Source organism: Rhinatrema bivittatum, chromosome 3 (assembly GCF_901001135.1).
Source record: "Rhinatrema bivittatum chromosome 3, aRhiBiv1.1, whole genome shotgun sequence".
Classification (NCBI taxonomy): Eukaryota; Metazoa; Chordata; class Amphibia; order Gymnophiona; family Rhinatrematidae; genus Rhinatrema; species Rhinatrema bivittatum.
Window position 1 is genome coordinate 486964934 of NC_042617.1, and position 24721 is coordinate 486989654.

Consider the following 24721-nt stretch of genomic DNA (forward strand, 5'->3'; position numbering starts at 1 on the left):
TGAGGGATCCGACATGAAGTCCTCAGAAGAGGAGTCCGTATCTTGACTATCCCAGGAATCCTCTTCTTCCTGTCTAGAAGGTGGTTTTGGCATGGATCTCGGCGGAAGATGCAGTCCTGATGGGCCTGGTAATGGGTCGTCAATGGGGGAAGATGGAAAAATATGCTCCCCTGGCTTTTTAGGTAAAGTGTCTATGACATCTTGATACCTTTGAAGCAGACGCTGGAAGGATGGTAGGTCATGAACTTCAGAGTCTTCCATCGGTGTTGGCCTCGATGGAACTGAAGTTGGTCTCGACGTCGAGAGCGGCCTTTTCGCTGACGTTGGCGGCAACATAGGCATCGACACGGGAGCAGTCGATGGCAGCCAATAGCAGCAGGGCCAGGAGCCCTTTAAATCCAACACGGCGTCTAGGCGTCGCACGCCGAAGGAGCACGACAAAGGGGCTGGCCCCTTTGTGCGCCCCTTAGCGCAGCCCAGAAGAGCAGCCCAGAAGCCAGGTCTCCATCCCAACCGGCTCCCTAGGTAAGCCCAACACAGCCTCGACCGCTTACAGAAGAGAGAACCCTTTCAGCGGGCCTTATTCTATTGTTGCTTGACGTGCCCTCGGTATAAGAACCTTAACGAGATTTCCTCCCTCATCTGGATACCACTGCCTTGAGTTCCCACTGTCTACCGGCTACACGCCCCCTCCTCTTTCCACCATGCACCCCCTAACTATCCCCATCATCCACAACCAAAGGTGGAGAGCACCTAAGCTCCCCACACACCACCATAACCGCCAACAGAGACTAAGGCCCATCATGCTGACACCCATCACTCAATGTCTCGGCCTGGCTCTGTTTTCACTCACGCTGTTTAATGCGCAATCCATATCGAAGAAAACTCATATTCTCAATGACTTACTATCCGACTCAAAACCTGATATCTGTGCCATCACAGAAACCTGGTTAAAACCCACCGACACAGCCCTAATCAACCAGCTTCCTATCCAGACCTACGACATTCTGTCCATACCCAGACGCAAAAAAAGAGGAGGCGGCCTCCTCCTAGCAGCCAAAACATCACTAGGTCTGACATTGCAAACATCCAATACCATTGCAAATATTGAATTCGCGTTATTCAACTCCAAACATCTGACTATCGCACTAATCTACGCTCCACCCGGACTTCTGGAATCAGACCCTTCCCCTATCATAGAGCTAACAGCAAAACACTTAAACTCTGGAAAACCGGCCATCTTGATGGGAGACTTCAACCTCCACGTGGATGTCCAACCTCAATCCTCTAACTGCAAAACCCTTCTCTCCTCCCTCAACCATATGGGCTTCAGACAAATTGTGAAAGAACCCACCCACAAAGCTGGTCATACGTTAGACCTTATCTTTATAAACAAAGGTCTTTCATCCCACACTACACCAACCTGCCTTGCGGTACCTTGGACTGACCACCATATCATCTCATCCATGTTAGAGATCACTGAGCCTCCTCCCCAAACAACTCAAACAATCACCATTTCGACCAGGAAACAATGCTCAGGAGAGCACCTCAGTAAACACCTGTCCAAGGAACTAATGAATCTGGACCTTACTGACGCCAACTCAGCAACATCATCATGGATCAACATCACTAACAAGGTTGCAGATCAAGTGTGTCCCATGACAACAAAATCTATCAATCCGGACAAAGACAACAGGAAACCTTGGTTCACTACAGAGCTGAAGTCACATAAACTCGAGCTTAGATGCAAGGAAAACCAATGGCGAAAAAGCCCATCTACAACAACCCTCCTCACCTACAAATCTTGCCTTAACACATACAGAAACGAAATCAACAAAACCAAGAAAGCATTCTTCTCCAAAAAGATTCACCACTTCTCGTTTGATTCAAGAGCTCTCTTCTCTTATGTTTCAGCCCTCACTAAACCTCCCGGACCGAGCATCCCAGATGACCAAGCTCTTAAAAAAGCCAATGAACTAGCCGACTTCTTTGACAACAAAATCACCACACTCGTAGCCCCCCTGAAAGGATCATCTCCGCACACTAGCTTCACAAGCAACCACAGCCTGCAATCATCTATAGCACCCGTTCTTCAACCCAACACATACACAGCAACGCTCGAAACTCTTGAACCCACATCCACCTTAGAAAAAGCGAACATCCTTAAGAAGAAAAAGCCATCCTCTCATCCTCTAGACCATATCCCACCAAACCTGCTGAGTTCAATCCCTGACTTCATTGCCAAACCAGTTGCAGACATAGTTAACCGCTCCCTCGCCCAAGGCCAAGTTCCTAACCAACTCAAGTTGGCAATGCTCAAACCTCTCCTTAAAAAACCCAACCTTCCCACTACAGATCCTGCTAACTACAGACCCATAGCAAACCTTCCTATGTTAACAACTTTCTCCATAATTTTAGCTAACAGACAACTTTCTGAATTCCTCGATGACAACAATATCCTCACCACTAACCAATTTGGATTCCGGAAGAAAAAGAACACCGAATCGCTATTAGCCACACTATCGGACACCATCATTTTCAATCTTGAAAAAGGTCAACCTTGCCTCCTCGCACTTCTGGATTTATCCTCAGCGTTCGACACCGTGAACCACTCAAGCCTACTACAACGACTAACAGACATCGGCATCTCAGGAGCAGCTTTCAACTGGTTTAAATCCTTCCTAGAGAATAGAACCTACAAAGTCAAGATAAACAACAAGGAGTCTCACCCCATTCAAGCCAAAATGGGGGTACCACAAGGGTCCTCACTATCCCCCACCCTCTTCAACATTTATCTTCTCCCACTCTGCCATCTACTTACTAACCTCAAGCTCACCCATTTCCTATACGCGGATGACATACAAATTCTCATCCCCATAACGGATACTATACATAAAACCATGGCTTACTGGAATAAATGCTTCTCAACAATCAACGATCTACTAGCCAGCCTCAACCTGGTCCTAAACACCAACAAAACGGAAATCCTTATAATAGCTCCGGATCAAGCTGCCCCGCCCACCACCAGCAATCCTCCAGACACCTCAGGACACACCACCTCACCTCAAGTCAGAGATCTGGGTGTACTCCTAGACAACAGACTCAGCCTCAACAAATTCGTAAATAACACTACAAAAGAATGCTTCTTTAAACTACAAGTTTTAAAGAAACTAAAGCCACTTCTACTCTACAGGGATTTCCGCACAGTACTCCAAGCCATCATTCTCCCGAAATTAGACTACTGCAATTCACTTCTGCTGGGCCTTCCCGCTTGCACCACCAAACCCCTCCAGATGGTCCTGAATGCCACTGCAAGAATTCTCACCAACGCCAAAAAAAAGGACCATATCACCCCGATCCTCCAGAATCTCCACTGGCTTCCCATTAAATACAGGATACAGTTCAAAACAAGCATGATGATTCATAAGGCCCTACATAACATCTCTCCACTCAACTTAACCTTCCAGCTTCAACTACAAACTTCTAAAAGGCCAAGTAGAAGGGCATACCAGAACCGAATGGTCACCCAACCTGCAAAATCCTCCCTGAGGAAACGCGCACTATCCACAGCGGGCCCGTCTCTCTGGAACTCTCTACCACCAGAGCTCCGCTTTGAGCCGTGCCATACTACTTTTAAAGTTAAACTCAAAACTTGGCTCTTCCTTCAAGCCTTCCCTGAGAGCTAAGTGCAAGAAGAGCAATAACCCTCCTGTTATTACAACAATAATGTAAAGTTCATTTGCCTTATTTATATGTTTTTAAGTTGATCCTAGTTGTATTTTACTCTATAATAGATTAATCGTTTGATATGTTCCATGTAAACCGCCATCCCGGCGATAGTTATCTTGTTACCTGTGAACCGGAGTGATATGTATTGTATACAGGAACTTCCGGTATATAAAAACCATAAATAAATAAATAAATCGACGTCGACATGGTTATTATTCTTGGTGTCGACGTAGATTCCTCCAGTGTTCTCGGCGTCACTGTGGACACCGGCATCGGTGGTCCCACCGGCATCGGCAGGGTTGCCGGCATCGATGCTGGGAGCATCGGCATCGACGAGCCCGTCTGAATTAGCTGTTCCCTCAAAGCCTGCGATATCGCTTGTCTGATGATATCAGACAATTCCGGCATTACAACTGATGGTACCAGAGCAGTTGTAAGCGGTGGCGAAGGCTGCAGGGGATCAGCTGTCGAGATCGGAGGATGAGGCCCAGACAGCGAGGTTTCCTCCGAGCGTGGCCGCTTTGCCGTCGACGGATCCTGGGACGTGGATTCAATCGTCGATGACCGTCGATGTCGATGCCTATGTTTTGACTTTTGAGGGTGAACGGATTTCGTCGATGCGGACGAGGACGATGAGTGATCCCCCGCCGGTCCCGGGGTGGATTTTTTAAGTAGCAAGTGCTTTGCACGACTTTGATGATGAAGGCGATGGTATTAACTGGAGATGGAATAAATGTTCCATTTTTTCCAGATGAGATTTTCTTGTTTTCGGCGTCATTTCGGCACATTGCGGGCAATTTTTTACATCGTGATTTTCTCCCAGACATATTACGCACTCGAGATGTGGATCAGTAAGCGACATCTTACAGGCGCATACCAGGCATTTTTTAAAACCGGTAACCATATTCCTATCGACAGCCGTCGAGGGAAACTGCGAATTTGTGAGAAAAAAATTTTCTCCTAAGGAGAATAATATTGAGACCGAGGTACTCACCAGCCGGTGAAGAAAGACCTCCTGAGAGAATTGTGAGAGAGAATATCTGAAAATAATATGACTTTTTAGTCACAAAAGTATTGAGAAGTTCTCAATGGCTCCTACACCGCGATGCTTACTGCAGCGCGGAAAGACGAAGACTGAAGACAGACACCTGTGGCAGAGAACATCATAGCATGCTGGGCATGCTCAGTGCCCTCATGGGGCCAGTCAAAAGTTTCTAGAAACTTTGACAGAAAGCTTTCCCGCTCTAGGACTCCATCAATGATGTCACCCATATGTGAGGACTACCATCCTGCTTGTCCTGGGATAATACAAGGTTTTTATCTATATTTAGATAAAGATAACCTTTGTATGTCAGTACAGTCGTTGGTGATTACATTAAATCCAGATTTCAAATGATTCAAAACATAGCTGCTCGCTTGATTACTATCACTAAAACTTATCTTATACAACCAGTGCCTAAAATCTTGACTGTCACTTACAGACTGGAATTCAAGTTGTTGTGTACTGTTTTCCACATTCTTCACAACCAAGCTCTGATGTATCTAGCAGAAGTTATTTTTTGGTATCAGCCCAACTGGGTCATTTGTTCCTCACAAGCAGCATTATTGGCTACTCTAAGGACAAGCTTAATGGAAACTAAGCACAGGGCCTTTTCACGTATCAGACCCACAAGCTGAGATTAGAAGTGGATTATAATACATTTCAAACATAAAACAAAACTGTTTTTCTTAAGGCCTATGTTATTGCATAGTGTGCTATTTGATGATGCAGTCTGTTATGCAATTACTTTGTATTTGTTTTATGGTACAATGCCTTGTAACCCAACGGGAAAGATACCATTTATGAAAGCGGAATAAAAAAACTGAAATAAAATAATCAAAATTTTTAAAAAGTGTCTTCTTGGGGACTACAACAAATAGAATAACTTCCCTGTCCCCATTGACACAGGTCTGTAGTCATCACCCCTATAACAAAGTTGGACTATATCTCTCTCTTCTGTATGTAACAAAGTTTGCCATAAAGGCATCTGAAATAGGACAGTAAAATGTCAAGGCAAAATAGTCTCTCATGATGGCCAAGACCCACCTATGTGTAGCAATTTGAACTCATCACCGATAGAATAGTGATGTGGTCCCAAAACTTTGATTGGGAACTACGAATACAGCCAACACTTCTAGAGCTCCCATCCCTGCCACCTCAAAAGGTCCAAGATTTATTAAATGGACAACCCTGCTAAAAGCCAAGGACTTTCCAGGTTGATAACACTTCAGGAATTCAAAGCAACTTTCAGCCAGAAATTTGAGAAGTCCCTCTAAGCTTGTCTTCTAAAATCCTGGGAGACAGACTTCCCTAAGTCCAGCATTATTTTTTATTTAGTTACTGCTCTTATGTGCTCTGCCACAGCCTTCCCACACTCCCTTCCCTTGACTGAAGTGGCTCTACAACCAACTGCTGCAGTACAAAAGTAACAGCATCACTCCTTTAATCTTATCTCTCTCTCTCTCTCTATATATATATACACACACAGATTTTTTTTTTTTTACACTTTAATGCTCAAGGAGGAAGGGGGGGCAGAGAAACAGGCAATATGTAGGGAGGAAAGGGCAGCAAGCATGTTAGAAGGCGGACAAAAAAGTCATCCTCCCTGCATGTCAATGCTCCTTAGCTTAGGATATGATCAGTCAAGGAAGGAAAAAGCCCACAGGCCCACTATACTAGCAGCAGTCTTCTAAATTCCTCTTCAGCTGCCCTATGCCTGACATTAGCTCTCAGCAGGGCCGGTGGAAGCACTAGGCGAACTAGGCGATCGCCTAGGGCGCTGAGCATTAGGGGGCGCCGAGCCGCTGATGGCCAATGGCCGCCGGTGGACGTCATCCCAATAGCGGCTGAGCGGTGAACTACTGCTATGCTGTGTGCCGGATACACACAGCAAGAAGATCGGCGGGGCCGTGGTGGAGCTCAAGTCACCACGGCCGGAAGAAAACAATCGTGTCTAAACATGCTGGTGCTCCAACTCCTTCCTGCCCGCACGGCCCCGGAAGAAAAATGTTGCCGGAGCCGCGCGGGCAGGAAGGAGGAGGAGCATCAGCCAATGCAGGAGCTTCTCCTCCTTCCTGCCCGCACGGCCCCGGAAGAAAAATGTTGCCGGAGCCGCACGGGCAGGAAAGAGGAGAAGCATCAGCCGCGTGCAGAAGAGGAGCAGCGCGGCTCGAGAAGTCCGGGGCCGCTGCAGAGCCCATCCTGCAGCGGCCCGTGAAGAGGAGGCCCAGAGGTGAGAGAGAGACTGAGGGTTTGTACAGTGTGTATGTGTGCGTGTATGAGATGAGTTGAGAGACTGTGTGTGGGAGTGAGGACCTGAATGTTTGCAGAGACAGCATGTGAGAGCCTCTGTGTGTGTGAGAGAGACAGCATGTAACAGTGAGAGCCTGTGCTTGAGCAAGACAGCATGTGGGAGTGAGAGAGAGCCTGTGTGCGAGAGTCAGACAGCATGTGCCAGTGAGAGACTGTGTGTATGAATGATTGTATGAGAGAGAGCATGTGACAATGAGAGCCTGTGCTTGAGCAAGACAGCATGTGGGAGTGAGAGACTGTGTATAAATGATTGTATGAGAGAGAGCATGTGAGAGTGAGTGCCTGTGTATGTGTGTGTGTGTGAGAGAGAGAGAAAGCATGTGAGAATGAGAACCTGACTGTGTGTTTGAGGGAAGAAGACAGATGGAGAGAAAAGAAATATGTTATAAAAGGAATTGACAAAAAAATAAGAAAGGGAAGGTGGAAAAAAAAAAGCCTGTGACCAACCGATTAGAAAACTAAGATCAGACAGCAAATGTAAAAAAAAATAAATTATTTTTTACTGATTGGAACATGTAATCTTTGGGAATGTGCAAGAGTAGCACTTTCTCTATGCAGATCTCACAATGTAGGAGATCAGCATAGAGGAACTGGAAGCCCATGGGGCCTGCACAGAGGAGGCAGCAGAATGGGCTTCAGTGCCAATAGCAGCAATCAGCACCTCCGCAATAGCCATACAGCAACAGTGACAGTGGCAGCAGAGGAATGAGAGAGGCTCTGAGGTTGCTGGCAAAAGAAAGAGAGGCGGTCTCTGCCTTTAGTGTGTGCATGTGTATGAATGGGAGTTTGCCTGGCGGTATATGTGTGTGAATGCATGGGTGCCTGCCTGAGGGTGTGTCTGTGTATGAGAATGAATGGGTGTCTTCCTGGGGTTTGTATGTGTGAGAATAGATGCCTGCCTGTTTGTGCTGTGTGTGTGTGTGAGAATAAATTGGTGCCTGCCTGGGGGTCTGGGTGTGAGAATGAATGTGTGCATGCCTGGGGGATGGGGAGGGAGTGGTGTGAAAATGAATGGGAGCCCGCCTGGGGGTCAGTGTGAGAATGACTGGGAGCTTGCCTGTGTGTGTGTGTATGTGAGGGAGCCAGTGAGAGCATGAGTGTGTATGAGAAAATCCAGGGGAGTAAGAGTTTGTGGGGGGGGGGGGGTGGAGGGGGAGAGAGTGCCTTAGAGCCTGAGTGTGTCAGTGTCTGTGAGAGCGAGAGGTTATGGTTGGGTATAAGAGCATGAATGTGTATGTATGTGACTGTGTATGTGTGAGAGAGAATGGACATGTGAGTATGTGTGAGAGAGAGAGAGAGAGGATAACCTCAATCAAGAGCTCCCATGTATGGACAAGCAGGGGCTTTTTAAAATCCTTATTAGTTTTATTTATTGTGTGTTATTTGATATATGTGCTGTTTTGAAATATTTTATTGGTTTTAGGAAATTGTAAAAAATGTATATGATTTTAATTAATAGAAATTCTATTTATCAGTAGTTTTAAAATATTATTTTATTAGTATGGTTTTACTATTATAACTGATGCTTTATGTTTCTTGATTTTATTTGTTTTATGAGGAATGGTGGTTCTGTTTTTCCATTGTTAATACACTGAGTCTGGCTTCTTGGGGTTTCCATTTCAGTTTTTTCTAAATTTGTGCTCCTTTATTTTGTATTCTGTATTTGGTGAGGGTCTGTCTCTGCTCTGTGTGTGTGACCATGATGAGAGATTCTGCTATCATATAGTGTCTGTATAGAGATCTATAGCAATCGGGTTTGTTTTGTTTCCTCAGTAGGTGGAGTATTGGTATTCTAGGACCCAGTGTAATATTTACCCTTGCTTATTCACAGGTAGGATTATTGTTGTTTGAGTCCTTGGTGTTATTACTGTTATGTTATGATGGGATTGCAGTATAGATTTTGAGTGTCTTTTTTGTGGTGTTTTGTGTTAGTTCACAATGTGTCTGGTAGTGGAAGGTGTTTGTGCTGCTGTTACTGTGAAGTGACACCAGAATTTAAAAATATCTTTCAGTATGATGAGCTGTAAGGGAAACATCCAAGCTCCATTGTTTGGGGGAATTTCAGTGGATGCACAGAGTTAGACAACTGGAGGTGCACGATTTATATTGACATTCTGTCCCTTCCTATAAATTCCAGACTTCACTCTCATAGCCATATAGAATTAGTTGAATGAGGCTATCAACATAATTTTATAGTGTGAAACTGGCCAGCTTTTTAAAATAACACAGAGGACCCTTTGGACTTTTTTTTATTAACACTTTTTTTTAATAACCAATTTTAAAGCAGGATCCATGCTATAGAGGTGGGTGAGATGAAGAAATGTCATTTTGGCTCCCCCTCCCAATTCTTCTGTCTGGAGACACCACTGATTTTCTGTGACCTTAAGCATTAGTACAAGAAGGATTAAGGGGGGATGCTGGAGAGGCACACAAATGCATTGGCCCCCGGGCACCGGAGACCCTTGGTGCGCCACTGGGTACGAGTCATATGGGGCTGCAAGCGGTGGCAAAGAGGAGTGGAGATTTGGCAGGCCGCAAGCAGTGCCCAACCTGCTCGCGACCCAGAAAACCCCAGTCAGCAGGCGTGATAGAGCATGACGTAGGAGTCTGAGCCGAGACCGGAGGGGGGGGGGGGGGCACAAGGGAGAAGGCTCGCCTAGGGCGCCAAATCCCCTTGCACCGGCCCTGGCTCTCAGCAAGAGATGCTTGCCTACCATCTGAAAGAGAAAAATATGGGTAGGCTGAGGTCAGCACAAGAATCTATATGGGGTGATAGCAGCAAACTTGTTGTCTCCATCTGCTGGTAGGGGAGCATAAACCATGTGTCTGGACTAGTCTGGCAGGTTAAAGAGAAAATAAATTTTCTGAAGTCTAGCTATTGGACAGGCCTCCATTAAAAATAAAAATGGAAAAACAGATTGAGTTCTATCACTTCCACCTTTTGCTATGCAAAGTAAAAAAAAAAAAAAAATGCAAATTTTAGTTCATGAAGTCCTGTCTTTTTTTTTTTTTTTTTTAATTTAAAACAATGGTTCTCAAACTTTTTCCCATCGTGAAACACCTGACAGACCATGCTCACATGCGTGACACACTGCTCATTACAATTCACGGCAGAAATAAAAAATAAAGGCCCAGTATTATTTTTATTGTTAAGAATGACACAAGGGAAAGAAGTACTCTGAACATAAATTGCATAAACAGTAAACATCCCATACCAAAACAGCACCAATTTCCAGCACTCAAACAGTAACCACCTTACAAGGCAAAACTGAAAATATCACACCAGGCCTTAAAACTCCAATACTCCTCCTATTAGGAAAAAGGACCAAGCCAGGCTTCTATAGAGCCCTACACAGAAACTACATGCCAATAGAATACCTCACCTCAGTCACATGTGAAGACCTTCACCTAAAAAAAAAATAAAGAGACCATAAAGCATAAATAGAAACATGCAGACAAAAACTGAACTGGAAACCGCAACAAGCCAGAGAGACTGTATGCAGTGTAACAAAGGAAAAAGAGAAACATCACCAGTCCTCATAAACAAATCAAGAGATATAAAATCAAAAGCAGTAAAAAAACAGATTTCAAAACTGCTAATGAATGGAATATTCAATAAATAAAAACTCATATCAAAAATTTCTAGATACCAATAAACTATTTCAAAATAGCAGACACAAAGACCCAATAACGAAAAATAAGGATAAAAAAATGCTTTGTTTTGCATACCTGGGAACATTTGAAATCCAGGTGCCCTGAGATTGTTTTGAATTTGCAGGCGGAGTGATTGCTTGCAACTTTCTCCTCTGTCACACACAAGCTCTCTCTCACACTGGCTCTCAAATCACACACATGGCTCTCTCTCTCACTTATATAGGCTTTCAATCCACACATATACACCTGCTTTTTCTCTCTCTTATGTAGGCTCTTAATCACACATTTACACACATGCTCTCTCTTACTTATACGCACAAGCTCTTAAATCATACATACTCGTGATCTGTCTCACTTACACATGGCAGGTTCTCAGTCATACACTTTCATTCATGCTCTCTCTCACACAAAGGTTCTCAATCACACACATACATGCTGTCTCTCACACTCACTCAATCACACACACAGGATCTCAAACACATATGCTTTCTCACTCACTCTCTCCTCCCCCCAAGCTAGCAGCAGCTGCCTCCTCCACTTCCAGCCCTTGAGAAATCAGTCCCATCAGCCGCAGGGGCTGATGTTGCTCCTCTTTTGCTCCATGCCGTGCTGCTCTACTTCAGGCTGTGCCTCTCTTCTTTGGGCCGATGCTGCCCGCACTGGCATGGTCTCTTCTTCCTGCACACGCAGCCATTGTTCTCCACTTCCTCTTCTGCACTGTGTGTGTGTGTGTGGAGGGGGGGGGGGGGTGGAAGAAGAGACCACACCGCTGCCTCTAGCTCTCCTGCCACGGTCCACCCGGGCTATAAGCATTTTAAGCCTGGGTGGAAGATAAGTTCCTATTTCACTGAGGCAGGGGGAGCAGCTGGGCCAGTGGGGGACTGGGAAGTGTGGAGACACACTGGCATGTGCTTGGTGACACACCGGTTGAGAACCGCTGTTTTAGAAGAGTATAGCAAAACCTCAACCAGAAGGATTTAACAGAATTAAATAGAAAAATGGTATGCATCACAATTGGGTATGTTAAACAGCTTCCTGAATTTTTAGCTACTAATATTTTAACTTAAGAACTGTAATTCAGCTATGCTACTACTCACCAAGCTGTAAAGCATCCTTCTGGCTAAGGGTTTGTGATTCAATGATCTCACTCTCAGTTGTCTCTCCAGGACTGTAGGAATGCTGGAAGATCTGTGCAGAAGCAATTATTTCTCTAGCAGCATTCTGTGCAGTTTTAAGTTGGAAATAAGAAGTCTCATGAACAGGCATCTCCTCAGGACTGCCTGAAGGAGTCTGGTCATTCAGGTACAAATCTGGACCAATGTTTGAGCCCATTTCTATGAACAGATTGGAAAACATTAAAAATGGTAACATACACTGCCGCATTCACTCTTAGTCATTTCATAAAAAGCTTAACAGTCAGGGGTCTTATTGAGTTTGATGGGTGCTTATGCTAATTCACCTTCAGAGTCTAAAAAACAGCAGTATTTTACACAAAAGAGGTTAACAGGTTACTCAAAGCAGATATTAACCTAAACAAAACAAATTTTCTGGTAAAGCTATGCAAAAATGATTAACTGTAGAAGTCAAAGGTAAAGATTTTTATTTACCATCAGGAGTCCAACACCGTATTCATTTTCATGATTCAGTTTTTCCCCATTATATTTTATTTAGATATTTTATAAACCGTTGTTCCATATATAGATCACGGAGTACAAAATTAGCATTCAAATTATAAATCAACAAATGATTACATAGAAACATAGAAATGATGGCAGAAGAAGACCAAACAGCCCATTCAATCTGCCCAGCAAGTTTCGCACTTTTTATTTTCCCTCATACTTATCTGTTACTCTTGGCTCTTAGTAACCTTTTGGTTCTATTTCCCTTCCACCCCCACTATTAATGTAGAGAGCAGTGTTGGAGCTGCATCTAAGTAAAAAGTTACAGTTTAAGGTGGTAGTTTTCATAGACAGGAATTAACATAAATCAAATGGGATGTTCAAATACATATTATCTAGAGATCTAAGACATAAGGTGAGTAGTACGGGAAATTTATTTGATAAGTTTTCACGATAGTCAGTACGTTATATTGAGATTCTTAAAGTCTCTCGTTAACTTAATCCTAATTCCTCAATTAATATCTCTTGTCCTTCTTGTTAATGTAGTTCTCTACATTCTGATGTTTAATTTAGGTTAAGCATTTTTGAATAGCCATGTTTTTATCTCACAATTAAATCTCTTTCTTTCTGGAATCAAGAATAACTTCTCAGGTAGAGAATTCCAAAGCTTTGGTCCCGCTATGGAAAACATACGATCTCTTACCTGCATCAGATGTGTACTTCATGTTACAGAAACAGTCAACAGACCTTTAATTTGAAAGCTTTGTGTGTGCTGAGGTGTGTACGGTTGTAATGTCACACCTTTCAGACTCATATTACTGGAGTGAATGATTTTGAATGTTAACATTAATACTTTATAACAGATTTTGGATTGTGCTGGCAGCCAGTGCAGTGAAATCAGTAAGGGTGTGATGGAATAGACTTAGTTTTTGGATACTTGCCAGGTTCTTATGGCCTGGATTGGACACTGTTAGAAACAGGATGCTGGGCTTGATGGACCCTTGGTCTGACCCAGTATGGCATTTTCTTATGTTCTTATGATCAAATTTTCTTGTTCCTGATAAAAGGCTTGCTGAGGCATTTTGTAATAACTGTCATGTGTTAAGAAACATACAGGAAGACAATAATAGGGAGTTACAGTATAATTGAGAGAAGTAGAGTTTGCAATACAATATGGAAGTCTTTGAAAGTTAATAAAGGTTTCAGCTGATGTAATATACGTAACTTGGCATAGCCTGCATTGATTAATTTTTTTATGTGCTTGTTCATTGTCAGGTTTTCATCTAGCTGGATACCTAAATCCCGTACTTGATCTGAGGGAGTAATTTGAAAATTACTCAGGTCAAGAGACGGAGGTTTAACTATAGAAGAATTTCTGCTTAACCAAATGATTTCTGTCTCTTTTGAGTAAGCTGAGATAGTTCATTCTGTACTGATTTAAGAAGGCTTGATTGAGAGTGCTGATGCACTATTTTGAAATGATTTGGCGAATGGAATGCAAAACTATGTCATCAGCATACAGGAAGGTAGTAATTCCTAAATCAGCCAGTAATTTACATAATGGGAGCATATAAATATTGAATAGTGTAGTGTAGCTGAGAGGGCTGAACCTTGAGGGATACCTGTATCAATATGGAAAGTATCAGATATGTAATTGCCCAATTTGCCTTGGAATATCCTATTAGATAGAAAGGAAGAGAACCATCTGAGGACACTACCATCTATCCCAATATTGCTCGGCTGATGGCACAACAGGGTATGATCCACAGTGTCAAAGATGGCTGTTAAATCGATTAGCACAAGAAGGTAAGATTCCTCAGCATCAAAACCTCGTAGAACAGAGTCCATTAATGAGAGGAGTTCCAGTGGAAACACTGAGAGGAGAGGATCACCTTGCTGGTGGCTGATAGGAATCAGTAAGTTTTTGCTTGGGACATTGACTTTTTTAAAAGTATTGGGGCAAAGTTAACTATTTGGGAATATTATTTAGTGTGTTTGTGTGTTTGTGCCTTTAATAGTCAGAAAGGCAGTGAATAAACAAGTTAGACTGTTTTGCATTTTTAAATAGTCAGTCAATAAGGTAGCAGTAGGTAGGCAGTGAATACACAAGTTAGACTGTTTGTATTTTTAGTCAGTCAATAAGGTAGCAGTAGGTAGTGTGTTTATTTTTAAAAGTCTGCAGAACTGAGTGTTCTCCAGACTTTTAAAGAGCTGAGTGTTTGTATTTAATACTGAGTGCATTGTATTAAAAAAAACAACCACAAACCCCCCCCCCCCCCACAAAAAAGTAGCCAGAAGCTAGAAATAAGCTAGGAGCAGTATATACCAAAGTAAAAAAGTTGAATAGTTCAGCTCAGTTACTCACCTTGGAAAGGTGTTGTGGTAGTGTGACTGGGTTTGAATAGGGACCAACATTTGTTAATCAAGGGAGCAGTGAGTCACTCAGGCTGACTAACTGAAGTTAGACTGTTTGTATTTCCCAACCCTCCCTTCGCTCATCCCTTAATTTATAGGCAGGTGCCACTTTCACAAAAAAAAAAAATTAACAAAAACTTTATTGAGAATTCGATCAGACCCGGTAGGCCACTACCAGACACATAGTGAATTCACTAATACATTTAAAGGATGTTAAACACATTCCTACTCCCATAGCAACCTAAAACTTAACTAGGAACTGATCAAAATTGAGATGAAGGCAGCAGTCCAGCAGCAAGAGGGGGGCTTCCCAGTCTTTTGCATCGAGTGTCACATGAATGATTTTTTACCCACCGGTGAGAAGTTGTACATGTGCATGCGATGCAAAGAGCTCCTGGCTCTCAGAGAACGAATCCGATCTCTGGAGGCTAGAGTGGCAGACCTGGAGGAGCTGAGGCAGACAGAGAGGTATATAGATGAGACCTTCAGGGACATAGTAGTCAAGTCCCAACTTCAGACTGGCAGCCCTGGTGCTGCCTTGGAGGAAGAAGGTCTCATAATGGGAGAGCACCAACCAGGTGTAGCAGGAAAGGATCCTGTAGCAAGGACCTGCTCTCTAGGTGATGCATTGTCCTTTCGCACTGAGGATATCTCCCTAAGGCCTACTGCCCAGGAGGGAAGGGTTAGGTCGGCCGTCATAGTTGGTGATTCGATTATTAGGAATGTAGATAGCTGGGTGGCTGGTGGACGTGAGGATCGCCTGGTAAAATGCCTACCTGGTGCGAAGGTGGCGGACCTCACGCGTCACCTAGATAGGATTTTAGACAGTGCTGGGGAGGAGCCGGCTGTCGTGGTACACGTGGGCACCAACGACATAGGAAAATGTGGGAGGGAGGTTCTGGAAGCCAAATTTAGGCTCTTAGGTAGAAAGATTAAATCCAGAACCTCCAGGGTAGCATTCTCTGAAATGCTCCCTGTTCCACGCGCAGGTCACCAGAGGCAGGCAGAGCTCCGGAGTCTCAATGCATGGATGAGACGATGGTACAAGGAAGAGGGATTCAGTTTTGTTAGGAACTGGGGAACCTTTTGGGGAAGGGGGAGTCTCTTCCGAAGGGATGGGCTCCACCTTAACCAGGGTGGAAACAGACTGCTGGCACTAACCTTTAAAAAGGAGATGGAGCAGCTTTTAAACTAGAACAAAGGGGAAAGCAGACAGTCGCTCAGCAGCGCATGGTTCAGAGAGAGGTATATTTAGAGGATACTAATGATGCATTAGAATTAGGGCATCCCGACAGTGAGGTTTCAATAATTAGAAAAGTAGTCCAAGTGCCTGTAACTAAAAACTCACCTGAGCTAAAAAATTCTAACTTATCCCTATCAATTAAAAAGCAGAATAAAAATACAAACAAAAAACAAACTTTGAAATGTTTGTATGCTAATGCCAGAAGTCTAAGAAGTAAGATGGGAGAATTAGAATGTATAGCAGTAAATGATGACAGACTTAATTGGCATCTCAGAGACATGGTGGAAAGAGGATAACCAATGGGACAGTGCTATACCGGGGTACAAATTATATCGCAATGACAGAGAGGAGCACTCGGGAGGAGGTGTGGCGCTTTATGTCCGGGATGGCATAGAGTCCAACAGGATAAACATCCTGCATGAGACTAAATACAAAATTGAATCTTTATGGGTAGAAATCCCTCGTGTGTCAGGGAAGACTACAGTGATAGGGGTATACTACCGTCCACCTGGTCAAGATGGTGAGATGGACAGTGAAATGCTAAGAGAAATTAGGGAAGCTAACCAAATTGGTAGTGCAGTAATAATAGGAGACTTCAATTACCCCAATATAGACTGGGTAAATGTATCATCGGGTCACGCTAGAGAGATAACGTTCCTGGATGGAAGAAATGATAGCTTTATGGAGCAATTGGTTCAGGAACCGACGAGAGAGGGAGCAATTTTAGATCTAATTCTCAGTGGAGCACAGGACTTGGTGAGGGAGGTAACGGTGGTGGGGCCGCTTGGCAATAGTGATCATAATATGATCAAATTTGATTTAATGACTGGAAAAGGAACAGTGTGCAAATCCAAGGCTCTCGTGCTAAACTTTCAAAAGGGAAACTTTGATAAAATGAGAAAAATTGTTAGAAAAAAACTGAAAGGAGCAGCTACAAAAGTAAAAAATGTCAAAGAGGCGTGGTCATTGTTAAAAAATACCATTCTAGAAGCACAGTCCAGATGTATTCCACACATTAAGAAAGGTGGAAAGAAGGCAAAACGATTACCGGCATGGTTAAAAGGGGAGGTGAAAGAAGCTATGTTAGCCAAAAGATCTTCATTCAAAAATTGGAAGAAGGATCCAACAGAAGAAAATAGGATAAAGCATAAACATTGGCAAGTTAAATGTAAGACATTGATAAGACAGGCTAAGAGAGAATTTGAAAAGAAAGTTGGCTGTAGAGGCAAAAACTCACAGTAAAAACGTTTTTAAATATATCCGAAGCAGAAAGCCTGCGAGGGAGTCAGTTGGACCGTTAGATGATCGAGGGGTTAAAGGGGCACTTAGAGAAGATAAGGCCATCGCGGAAAGATTAAATGATTTCTTTGCTTCGGTGTTTACTGAAGAGGATGTTGGGGAGGTACCCGTAATGGAGAAGGTTTTCATGGGTAATGATTCAGATGGACTGAATCAAATCACGGTGAACCTAGAAGATGTGGTAGGCCTGATTGACAAACTGAAGAGTAGTAAATCACCTGGACCAGATGGTATACACCCCAGAGTTCTGAAGGAACTAAAAAATGAAATTTCAGACCTATTAGTAAAAATTTGTAACTTATCATTAAAATCATCCATTGTACCTGAAGACTGGAGGATAGCAAATGTAACCCCAATATTTAAAAAGGGATCCGGGAAACTACAGACCGGTTAGCCTGACTTCAGTGCCAGGAAAAATAGTGGGAAGTGTTCTAAACATCAAAATCACAGAACATATAGAAAGACAGGGTTTAATGGAACAAAGTCAGCATGGCTTTACCCAGGGCAAGTCTTGCCTCACAAATCTGCTTCACTTTTTTGAAGGAGTTAATAAACATGTGGATAAAGGTGAACCGGTAGATATAGTATACTTGGATTTTCAGAAGGCGTTTGACAAAGTTCCTCATGAGAGGCTTCTAGGAAAAGTAAAAGTCATGGGATAGGTGGCGATGTCCTTTCGTGGATTGCAAACTGGCTAAAAGACAGAAAACAGAGAGTAGGATTAAATGGGCAATTTTCTCAGTGGAAGGGAGTGGACAGTGGAGTGCCTCAGGGATCTGTATTGGGACCCTTACTGTTCAATATATTTATAAATGATCTGGAAAGAAATACGACGAGTGAGATAATCAAATTTGCAGATGACACAAAATTGTTCAGAGTAGTTAAATCACAAGCAGATTGTGATAAATTGCAGGAAGACCTTGTGAGACTGGAAAATTGGGCATCCAAATGGCAGATGAAATTTAATGTGGATAAGTGCAAGGTGATGCATATAGGGAAAAATAACCCATGCTATAATTACACAATGTTGGGTTCCATATTAGGTGCTACAACCCAAGAAAGAGATCTAGGTGTCATAGTGGATAACACATTGAAATCGTCGGTGCAGTGTGCTGCGGCAGTCAATAAAGCAAACAGAATGTTGGGAATTATTAGAAAAGGAATGGTGAATAAAACGGAAAATGTCATAATGCCTCTGTATCGCTCCATGGTGAGACCGCACCTTGAATACTGTGTACAATTCTGGTCGCCGCATCTCAAAAAAGATATAATTGCGATGGAGAAGGTACAGAGAAGGGCTACCAAAATGATAAGGGGAATGGAACATCTCCCCTATGAGGAAAGACTAAAGAGGTTAGGACTTTTCAGCTTGGAGAAGAGACGACTGAGGGGGGATATGATAGAGGTGTTTAAAATCATGAGAGGTCTAGAACGGGTAGATGTGAATCGGTTATTTACTCTTTCGGATAGTAGAAAGACTAGGGGGCACTCCATGAAGTTAGCATGGGGCACATTTAAAACTAATCGGAGAAAGTTCTTTTTTACTCAACGCACAATTAAACTCTGGAATTTGTTGCCAGAGAATGTGGTTAGTGCAGTTAGTATAGCTGTGTTTAAAAAAGGATTGGATAAGTTCTTGGAGGAGAAGTCCATTACCTGCTATTAAGTTCACTTAGAGAATAGCCACTGCCATCAGTAATGGTTACATGGAATAGACTTAGTTTTTGGGTACTTGCCAGGTTCTTATGGCCTGGATTGGCCACTGTTGGAAACAGGATGCTGGGCTTGATGGACCCTTGGTCTGACCCAGTATGGCATTTTCTTATGTTCTTATGTAAAGTCTCAGATGAACGATGTTTCCTAAATCCAAATTGGTTTGGGAAGAGAATATTGTGGTCTTCCAAATGATTTAGAAGTTGAGATAACATTGCTTTTTCAAGTATTTTTGAGAGAAAGGACAAATTGGATATTGGATGATAGTTGTCCTAATCATCTATTCTGCCATTTTTTTCTTCTTAGAATTGGTTTAATCACAGCTTGTTTTAACCCATATGGAACAGATCCTTTAGACAGAGAAGGATTAATTAAGGTTGCAAGTGTCAGAGTGATAACACTGTATACTTGCTTCAAGGAACTGGCTGGGATTGGGTCACGTGGGTGATTAGCAGGATTAATTTTTGTAATGATTTGATTAATTTCAAATGTGATCCATTTAACCAGGCCATATGATTCTGCAGGTGCTTTTGTCGGAGAATAGGTAGGAAACAGTTTTCAGCCTACTGATTTTATCTAATAAAGATGATGCATATTCATTGCAAGTATCCTTTGAGAAGTTATTGTTTCTGGAGATGGAAGATAACAGGTCCTTAATTAGATGTTTAACATCAAAGAACAATTTAGAATTAAATACCACCCCATGAATCTGTTTAGCACAGTAATCTTTTTTTTGCTTTATTAGTTTGTGCATGGTATTTTGTTAGAAGAGATCTATATTTTCCTTGGGCTTCAGAAGACTGGCGTTTCCATCGTTTCACAAATTTTCTAACGGTCTATTTCATGCATTAAGTCATGATTATACCAGGGATTATTGTTTAGAGATATTCCTTTCTTTATTAATTTTCATCTGGACAGGACTTAGGTTTTCAGCTATGTCATTGACAATCTGTTGATTGATTTAATTCAAGGAGCTTATTTTCCACTGATTCTGCAAGTACCTCCATGTCTATCTTTTTCTTGAAGGTAAAAATTTGGTTATCATCTATACTTTTATGAGCTGGGTTGAGGAAGGTTATTTCCGCCTTTATTAAATGGTGATTGGACCAGTGTAATACAGTGTGGGAAGTACTGATTAGTCAGTTCCTGGTATTGACAAATATTAGGTTTAGAATGTGTCCCGCTGTTGGAGTAGGTTTTGAAACAAATTGGGACCATCCTACAGCCTCCATTGTCTCTAAAACCATTTCACAGGCTACTTTCTATGTGTTTTATTTACATGCAGGTTAAAGTCTCCTACAATGAAGATAAGAGTCTGGTGATGAAAACACCTCAGCGAATAATTCAATCAGTGGCAAGCAATCTTTTTGTAGTATTCCTGGGGGACAATAGACCAGACCTATGTTTAGTTGTGTTGATTTTAGAATGGCCAATTCATAGGGAAGGTGAAGCTCTACTTTGTAAAGCATTAGCTTAAGTTCTTTTTTTTTTTTTTTAGCCTGTGAAAAGGTTTTAGCTCCCTGCAATTTAGCGGGAGATATGGCTGCCCTGCCTATTAGCCCCCAATATCATACAAAAACTCCCATGCATCAGCCCCATGCAAGTCTCCTCAGTCTTATCTTCAACTGATGCAGCAGGGCACACTTGCTCTCTCATTTCCTATGCATTTTTGTCAAAAGAAGTTTGTTTTTTTGTTTGTTTTTTTAAATGTCTTTATTCCTTTTGCTGGTTCAGTTATTTTTTTCCCTTTAAAAAAAATGTTGTTTCTGTTAAGTCTTTTGATAATCATGTTAGAGAAGCAACCATTCAAACTTTGCAAAAAAAAAAATCTACTGCAGATCTTCACAAAATCTGTTTCAGATGCCTAGGACCACATCTATAATTCCTCTAACAGTGAGTCCTGTGCAATGATGTCTCCGCAGGCTACCAGGTATTGACAATTCAAATTAATTTGAGGCATTTTCCCCTGAGGGGGAAAAAAAGGCTTGTTGGGTGAAACAGAACCTCCTGAAAAGAAGAGGTCAGAGTCAGTCATGCACTAATGCAGACTCCTCTTTCTCCTCCCATTCCCACAGGGACAAGAAAAGATTCCCTTCCGGCAACAAGCCTCATTGTCATGTCAGTGCACGCCGAAAACCCCCCTAAATAAGTCTCCATGCTGAAGATCATGGCACAATCAACTTCAAGGTTCCTCGCACTGAGGCATCTTGTCGGTGCTGAAATCAACACTGTCTCCCACAAAGCCAACCACATTGGCACAGAAAACACATTCTCCATCAGTTTTAGTGCCAGAATCTGACACTTCATCAGCTTTATCACCAGGTAAGGATAGTAATGCCTTCCTGCAAAAGATGTGGCATGATTTGGGCATGATTTTGTAAAGAAGTATATGAAAAAATTTCTGCTACCTCCTGAAGAGTATTCACTTATCCTAAGAAGGTTCCCAGTGAATGACATCGTGAACCTATCACTCACTCACTCACAGAAGGAACCTACCCTGACTGCCTAAAATCAGCAATTATCAAACCCATCCTGAAAAAGACCAACCTTGATCCTGAAAACCCGCTAAACTACCGTCCAATATCTAATCTACTATTCATTGCCAAAATCATTGAAAAAATCGTCCACTCACAACTCAGCGACCACCTGGAGAGGAACAACATCCTACATCCCACGCAATTCGGCTTCAGGAAAGAACTAAACACCGAATCCCTACTCCTATCACTAAATGACACCGTCCTCAAAGGTTTCGATAATGGCCACAGCTACATTCTGATCCTACTAGACTTATCTGCAGCCTTTGACACAGTGAACCATTCAATGCTGATTGACCGCCTCGCTGAAATCGGATTAAAGGAAAACACACTGCAATGGTTCTCATCGTATCTATCACAAAGGACATGCCAAGTATCAATTAACGACGCCCTAGCCAAGAAAATTAACCTTGACACAGGAGTTCCCCAAGGCTCCGCACTTTACGAGACGCTATTCAACATTTATCTTCTCCCAATATACCACTTCCTCTATAACATTAAACTGAATCACTTCATATATGCTGATGACATCCAAATACTCATCCCAATTCAAAACTCTCTGGAAAACACCTACAAAAAAAAGCCAACTGCCTCACAAAAATAAAGCAATTGCTAAATAACATGAGACTCATACTAAACATTGACAAGACCGAAATAATCATGCTGGATAGAAAAAACAATCCCACGCACATGCCACCTCTCAACATAATGAACCACAACACAGCAATCTCCCCCGTCACCCACTCACGAAACCTAGGAGTCATAATTGACAAGGAACTTTCCTTCAAGAACCACATCTACGCAAAAATCAAAGAAGGATATAACAAACTCCTAACACTAGAACACCTAAAACCATTCCTATCACCCAATGATTTCCGAACAGTACTCCAACCTCAATTACTGCAACTCTCTACTATTCAACTTACCTCTCACCACCATCCGACCTCTCCAAATCCTACAAAATACAGCCGCCAGAATACTCACAGGAACAAGAAAATTCGACCATATTACTACAACCCTAATTTCACTACACTGGCTCCCAATAAAATACAGGATTGACTACAAAATACTATCAATAATTCACAAAATAATATACGAAAAACAACAAACTGGCTCAGCGCACCCATAAAACTCCACTCACCAAATAGAAACCTCCGATCAGCGAACAAAAGTCCCACCAACACGTCACAAACTCATTTCAACTCAGAAGAGAGCCATATCCCTCGGAAGCCCTGAACTATGGAACTCCCTCCCAATGGACTTGAGAACACAACAAAATTTAAAAACCTTCAAAAAAGAGCTAAAAACTTGGATGTTTACAAAAGCCTACCAAAACTCCTACTGACGCTTTACCTAATCGTCTTTACCAGCTTAGTCCAGACGATACCAGAATAACCCTATGAATAAATATATACCTTAATCTATAACAGCCATGTCAACAAATTTACGATTGTAGAAATCGACCCTTTGTAAACAGTTGCAATGGCGAAACCGAAGACGGTATATAAAACTCAACAAATAAATAAAAATAAATAAATAAATAGATAGATAACTTTCTGCTACCTCCTGAAGAGTATTCACTTATCCTAAGAAGGTTCTCAATGAATGACTTTCCATCTCCAATTCTTTCTTTTCAAAGACCTGTGGAAGAGAAGGAAAAACCAATCTTCTCAAGCTTAGTTCGACAACCCATATCTGGGATTCCGACACAGAATCTTACATCTCTTTCTGGTCACTCCCTTCCAGAATACATTAGAACCATATCCTGAAACAGAAAGAAGCGATGCCCTGCTGGAGAAATCTCTATCCAGCCTTATTCAAAAGATAGACTATCCCATTTCCCATACATGAAAGCCCAGAGCCCTCAAAGGAATTTTCTAAGGTCCTCAAATATATCAAGACTCTGAAGCAACCTTCTGTTTCAGTACACAAAGCCCTGAAAGACCTTCAATCTAACATATAGGGTACCATCTCTTTCAATAACACCAGTAGCGAGACCACCTGATCTCAAGTAAAAAGTAAAGAACTGCCTAGTACAACTACATAACTAGTTTTTACCTGCGTATTTTCATTTTTGGAATATTACAGATCAGGTCAGACGCATGGGTTCCCTACCAGCAGATGGAAAGAGAAGAAAAGCTTTACCGATACGGCTACTTAATCTACAGTGCCATCTGCAGTTCCTTCAGTATGACCTGTACCAAAGCCAAGATGAGATTTAACTGTAAACACTAATTTCAATTTCCAAACCCACCTCTTTAATCGAGCAGGAGGAAGGCAAAGTCCTTGAAAATTGGAGCTCACCTGTGACCAGTATGGGTGGCAGAACTTTCTACCCAGTAATCAACCAACTCTGTACTATCTACATATTGAAAAACAAGAGCGAAATTTCCAGAATGAGTAGGGGTCTGTGCAGATCTGTGGTAATCTAGGAATGAAAATTAGCAGGTAAAAACCAGTTTTCCTATCCTGTCATACCCCAGATCAGTCCAGATGCATGGGGTATATTCAAGCTCCCCTTATCGAGAATGTGAGGCTCTGCTCGCAGCACACTCACGAAAACCATCTGAGTCCAGGGCCCGGACATCCAGCTGGTAATATCTGCCAATGTGTGTAGTGAAGCCCAAGTAGCTGCCAGATAGATCTCCTGTGGGGAAACTAGCAAACAGCCCACAAGGTTGCCTGTGCCCCAGTAAAATGAGTCCTTTGTCTCTCAGGTATGCCTCTGACAGGTCTAATGCCGTGAGGAATTCTCCTGGCTGTACTGCGGCCTTGACGGAGCGTAGAGTTTCCATGCGAAACCTCGGGACCCGTAAGTATTGATTGACCGACGAGGTCCAGGACAGGCCAAAAGGTACCCCCTTTCTTGGGTACCATGAAATAAATGGAATAATGTCCAGAATTCACTTCCCAGGCAGGTACTGGGATGATGGCTTTCAAGGACAGGAGCCTCGCCAGGGTAGCTTCCAATACTGCCTTCTTGTGTATGGGACATGAAGATTCCACAAACTTGTCCGGAGGGAGATGATGAAATTCCAGATAATATCCCTCCCGGATAACAGCGAGAACCCACTGGTCCGATGTAATCTCGACCCATCTGGGGTAGAAGAGGGTTAACCTGCCCCCTATGGCTCCGTCCCCCAGATGAATCGGCGGATTCTCA

The 24721-nt window shown here is 42.6% G+C and overlaps 1 protein-coding gene across 1 annotated transcript in view; it reads right to left on the bottom strand.

The window, feature by feature from the left end:
• TDRD6 (tudor domain containing 6) overlaps positions 1-24721 on the bottom strand; it is a 408994-nt gene that overhangs the window by 207794 nt on the left and 176479 nt on the right. The window contains 1 exon segment of the mRNA XM_029596059.1: positions 11833-12069. Within this exon segment, the coding sequence (XP_029451919.1) occupies positions 11833-12069 (237 nt within the window).